Consider the following 6000-nt stretch of genomic DNA (forward strand, 5'->3'; position numbering starts at 1 on the left):
GGCTGTCATGGGGGATTCCCTGTATGAGCTTCATATATTTCTTGCTAGTAAGCAGAAAATGAAGTGTTTTGCAATATCGATTCCAAAGTACAACATAACAGAATGTTAAACTAAACTAATTTGGCTCTTAATAGATACAACACTGATGCTATTTTATTTTACTAATATTTATTTGTAGGTTACAAAGACATACTATCACAATTGTTACTTCTTTTTTCCTTTTTGTTTTGTTTTCAACTGGCTTGACCAGCTTTTTTTTATTGACGAGCTGGTGTGCCTTGTGCCATGGGGGTGGGGGGGGGTATTGCAAGTGGCCCGCTCTGCAGCTGCCCGCGGGTCATTTGGCCTGCCGTCAAATTCAATTGCAGACCACTGATGTATACTGAATACTAAACTGTTTTACTGGATGGACACAATTTAGATGTAGGCATAAATAATAAATATGTTTAATGCTATATTGCTACATAATAAATCTCCCAGGTAGCACACCAATGTTGGGTCACTGTTGGGACAACGTAACATGTAACGTTGTCGGCCAACCATGAATTGACCATGGGCCAACCATACATCCTGTTATCATCCAACCTTGACAGATGGTTCTCTATATATTTAATATACAATATGTTTTTACTACCTTGATCCTGAAGACAACAAGCCTGCTTATCATGATATAAAGCCTGGAACTTGAATACTTTTTATGGAAATAAAACCTTTATAAATATTGTGGGACAAAAACCCTTATGGAGTAAAATACCTCCACTGCCTCATGGTAGTCTTAAGACTTGGTCTTGAGAAAGACCTTGTGCATATGTTTGAATTCATAAACTGCTGATGAATGTTGGGCTAACATTGATTTTTTAAAAAATATATATTTTAGTATCAGTAGATGTGTGTTGTTGTTGTTGTTTTCTTTGTATACATTTAGCGATCCATTAGATTGTATAGGTTGAAATATTGTGTGTGTGTTCTGCTTGGTTGGCCCAACGTTGTGTGCTATCAGGGCTAGATGTTTTGGTACCACTTTTAAATTGAAACACATCAGCTTCTATGCGTTATTTATATAGTGGTCTTTTTATATATCTGTAAACAAACTTTAAAAAAATAAAGTAAACACTGATAAATTCCAAAAATAAGAACTCGAAGAAGTTAAATACTGCAGTCAGTTTGAAGTGCAGATGCGAGAGCTTAATCCCTCAGAACATCTTGTTAAATGACCTTAGCCTGTCCGAGTAGTTTTCAATACCTCCCTGGCCTCCAAAGGCAGACTATGTACAGCATTAGGTCATGCAGCATCAAGAAACATCTTGTGTTTTCAGAATGCTACAAGCAAGGTAGTTGATCTCACTCCATCACTCGGGGTTTCATAATTTAAGACACTGACCTCTCCTTGTCACAGAAATAATAATGTCTTGATTTCAAAAATACCTGGCACTGGACTTCAAATGCATTATCGAAAACAGCTGTGTGTTCAGCAGGAGAGAAATGTGGAGCAGCAATCACCAGGGAACTAGCTAGTGTGACAGCTCAGTGGGTCAGCGTCTCTGATTCAGTCCCCTAGGAAAACACCACTGACATCTTAATCTGCAGAGCAGCAAAAACAATCCAACTATTACTATTCTCCGGAAAGGCATATGCGTGCTAAGTTTGCAATGTCTTTTCCTTTATTATAGCCGTAATCCCTTTGGCATGGATTGTTGGGTGTTGCTTTGGGTATTCACCAACAAGATTAAAATGTGGCTTAAGCAGTGTTACTGTGTCTCTTTGTGCATGACACTCCTTTTTTTGATCAATTATCTTTTTTTACTCCTATTTTTTCTACCCAGATTTTAAAATGTCCAATTTAAATGACATGTCATTCCAGCTGTCGAAGCTACTGAACTTTGCTGTTTGGTTTGAGGTTTATAAAATGAACATTTGTTTTTCTCCATTAACAAAATAGGTCTTAACCAGATTGTAGCTAACAAAATAATTCTATAAGTTCTACCCAGTTTACACTTCCATTAGCTACAGTAATTTGGTCCCAGATGTGCAGTTTTGAAAGAAGTGCATGTTGTAGCAAACATGTATTTTCATTTTAAAATATGATATCTGGTACTATTTTTAGGTTATTGAAAGTTCTCAGTTTCTGTGTTCAAGTGATTTCTGTTACACTTGCTGGGTCATTTCACCTCAGCAGTGTCTTCTGGGTCAAGCATGTTACTGGCTGAAAGCATGTCAGTCATGTTAGCAGCTGGTTGGTTAATGACAGAAAAGAAGCCGTTGAGGGATGGGGACAATTTCACCCTCTAGTTGAAATGACCATGCATGTGCTTCACTAAATTAAAACATAGCTTTCAAACAGAGGTTTCTTTTAATGAAAGTGATAGTAACTAACATAATCAGTAATAGCAGCAAAGATAATAAAAGCTAGTGAAGACATATGGAAACTGTGTTTCTAAGCCTTAATTTTAAATATCACTTGAGGACTAAACAACAATGGTGGATTGGTTCAGAAAAACTGGCATTTGGTAGGTGAAGTTGCCACATGATGTGCTGGACAGTGGCCCATATGGAGCGTCCTTAATTCACATTACATTACCTATAATCTGTACTGTATAAAAGGCAGCAGATAACATGCAGACCTTGAAACAGAATAAGCCTTGTACGCCAACAGTGCAGCTGCAGTTTTAAAAGATTACTGTTGAAAATCAAGAATTCAAGCTTTGCAGTTCCAATCGGCTGTTTCCAAAATCCATCAAAAAAATGCAAGTTGCTGGCCTGGAAAATATTATACGTCCTGTACTTAGGAAACTAATTCCGTTAAAATAATGAAATGGCCTGTTTGCAGAGGGAAGTTACAATAGACTATGCATGGGTTACATGCACCTGTCTACCTGTACTTCACTCATTTTGTTTTCCATCATTCTCACCTCGGCTGTTGGTTTGGATGACTGCACTGTTACATGCATTTGAGGCATAAGATTAAGCCAGAACTTTTTTTCATTCACCTGTTTGTGATTTTACCCACAAGGGACAAGACTTCGCTCTCCTTCCTGCCACAACTGGCTTGTCAGTAGAGATAGGGAGAGTGCTGATGGGTTTAAGATCTGAGAACAAAATATTGGCATTGAAAGTTCAATTCAATATTTAATTAACTAGTATCAGTAAAACCTGACCGTGGAATGATGGATTGAGTATCTGATACCGCACGGTGTGTTAGTATTTGGGCACATTTTATTTTGGTGAGTAAAAAAAGTAGCTAGCCTTTTCAATGCCTTTCTTTATTTGTGTTCACAGAATCTCAAGGATTTCTGGTCTGGAGAGCCTGTCCAAACTGGATGTCCTGGATCTTCATGGAAACCAGGTACACTAAAAATGGCCAGTCGGTACATTGAAACCACAATCCTGCAACCTCCCTTACCCTTCTGACATACATGCCACGTGTCCATCTACCACGGGGCGTGACTTTGAAAGTGATTTGAAATCAGACTTGTTCATTTCCATCAGCAGCAGAACGAGATCAAATTCATTTTAATCGCGACTCTCTCTGTCAGCTCCAGTTAGGATTGTAGGCTGGTAGAATATTAAAGTAAGACCTCGTACGTCAGGTATGACATATGACAGTTATTATTATTTCAGCTAATGTATTCTTGCCATTTAGAATCACTTTGTGTATCATTTCCTGTTTCAGTCATCACATCCTGCTGTGTTTTTTTTTTTTTGTTGTTGTTAAAAGCAACCCTGTGGCCTCTATAGAGCTCTCAAACATGTAATCTCTCTAAGCACAGCTGGTACACCACCAGCAACTTGTCCCCCTGTAACACTGTACCCAGTGTATGTAACAAATGTTACATTTGTTCTGTGTGGTTGCATAAGGACAGGTTAATGGTAGCACTCGGGTGTACCAGCTGTTCTTAGGATGTTTGAGAGCTCTGTAGAAGCCACAGGGATGGTTTAAAAAGTCACCAGGATGGGATGACTGAAACAGAATGATACAATATAAATATGAAAAAGAAAGCATTAAGATAACGTGTCATATTTCATACCCTTACCAATTTGCTCTTTAAAGCTGGTGTGCAATGAGTCCTGCTACATCTTGTATATGTTTACCAGGATACCGCATTCAACTTGTATAATGGGACAGTAAAGCTGTTAACTCTAGTGGTTACATTACGTACAGCAGCCTCCAAATGTTAGGCACGGGTTACTGAGCGCAAACAGCCTCGTCAGCGGTTTAGAGGAAAGTTTTTAATTCCTTGCTAGCTTGTTGTTAGCATGTACTTAAAGCTTTTAATTTCGTCTAATTTATTAAGACTAAGTGGCAGCTCAAGTCACCGCTGTGCTTCCCACACAATGGCCCTTTGAAAGGGGGGATTATTTAACATACGCAGCTGTGGCAGTCCCCAGACACCCCGTCGCTCTAAATCCACAGGGATCCTCGGCTCTGCAGAGAATTGGGGGCTGTTGAGGCGAGACTGGGGCTCCGACAATTAGACTTGGCGATGTGGGGAATTAGAGAGGGTATGCAGTCTGGGCTTTGTGGACACACATCTCCATATTGTTGAGTTTCATCAACCCTTAAAAGTAAGAGATGTTTACTAGTAGGGATGGGCATTTCCGTATATATATTTTAATAATCAAGTACATGTAATTTACTAAACGATAATCATATTAAAAACTTACCTCCTGTTATTGGTATACTTTCTGCTACATGAAGCCTTATAAATGTAGTACAGAGTATATGTTAAATCATTGACTGTCATTAACTAAAAGTCAAGTTAAAACTACAAAATGTGTTTGTTTTTTTTGCTTTTTTGTTTACAATTATTTACTCTTGTCCTTAAAATGCTGATAGTCTATGTATCTTTAGTGATCATTTCAATCATTAGGTTAATTATTTGCTCCTTGTGGAGTGAGCTGTTGTGATTTACCTGTGCTTGTGCAAGGCATAACTCCATGGAAACCACATTCTAGTCTCTATAACTGACTGTCTCTCCTCTCTGCTCGGGCTTCTCCTCCAAATTCTCCTTGACCTCTCCTCTGCCTTTGTTGATCATGCTATGCTCCTCTCCACTGTCTGAACTGGGGATCTCAGTTTTCCTCCAATCTCTCTAACTGCTCCTTCCAGGTTTCCTGCGGTGGGCTCTCTCTCTTCTCCTTGCCCTCTCTCTACAGATGTACCTCTAGGATCTGTCCTGGGATCATCCCTCCTGTTGTTACTCCACACCCGCTCGCTAGGCACGCTTATCTCCTCTCTTGGCTTCTCCTACCATCTTTACACTGATTCCCAGATCTTCCTCTTCTTTCCCTCCTCCTTCGACACCCACATCTTCTCCCGCGTCTTTGAATGCCTCTCAGCTATCTCAACTTAGATGCATGGACACCACCTTAAACAACCTCTAAATCTGACCTCTTCTATTTTCCTGCTTCATCTCCCTCCTCAGGCCTCTCCATCTCAGTCTCCCTTGACTCTATCACTCTTTCTCCATCTTCTGCTAAAAACCTAAGTGTTACTCTTGACCCCACCCTCTCCTTCTCTCAACACATTTCTTCCCTGACATGCACTTGCTGCTTCTTTCTTGGGAACATCTGCTGAATCTGTAATTTTCTCACTACTTATTCCACTCAACTCCTGGTCCAAGATTGTGTACTCTCTAGATTGGACTACTGTAACGCTCTCCTTGCTGGTCTCCCTGCTTCGGCCATTCCGTCCCCTTCAGCTCATTCAAAATTCTGCTGCTCGTCTTGTATTCTCCCAACCGCGCTACTGCCATGCTACCCCTCTGTTTCACACCCTCCACTGGTTACCCATCTCTGCTTGCATTCAATTCAGGACCCTTGTTCTTGCCTACCACTCTCTTCACCACACTGCCCCCTTACTACCTCCAATCTCTTGTGTCTCTACACCTCCTCTCGCCTTCTCTGCTCCTTATTATTATTATTATTATTATTATTATTATTATTATTATTATTATTATTATTATTTATTTGGCAGACGCCTCTACTGGCCGACTGGTCATG

The 6000-nt window shown here is 39.9% G+C and overlaps 1 protein-coding gene across 1 annotated transcript in view; it reads left to right on the forward strand.

Annotated features, from left to right (window-relative positions):
- LOC117429909 (leucine-rich repeat-containing protein 49-like) overlaps positions 1-6000 on the forward strand; it is a 152652-nt gene that overhangs the window by 20182 nt on the left and 126470 nt on the right. Inside the window, exon 7 of the mRNA XM_058998448.1 lies at positions 3277-3343. Within this exon, the coding sequence (XP_058854431.1) occupies positions 3277-3343 (67 nt within the window). The remainder of the gene's footprint in view (positions 1-3276; positions 3344-6000) is intronic.

This window comes from Acipenser ruthenus, chromosome 24, assembly GCF_902713425.1.
Source record: "Acipenser ruthenus chromosome 24, fAciRut3.2 maternal haplotype, whole genome shotgun sequence".
NCBI classification, from domain to species: Eukaryota; Metazoa; Chordata; class Actinopteri; order Acipenseriformes; family Acipenseridae; genus Acipenser; species Acipenser ruthenus.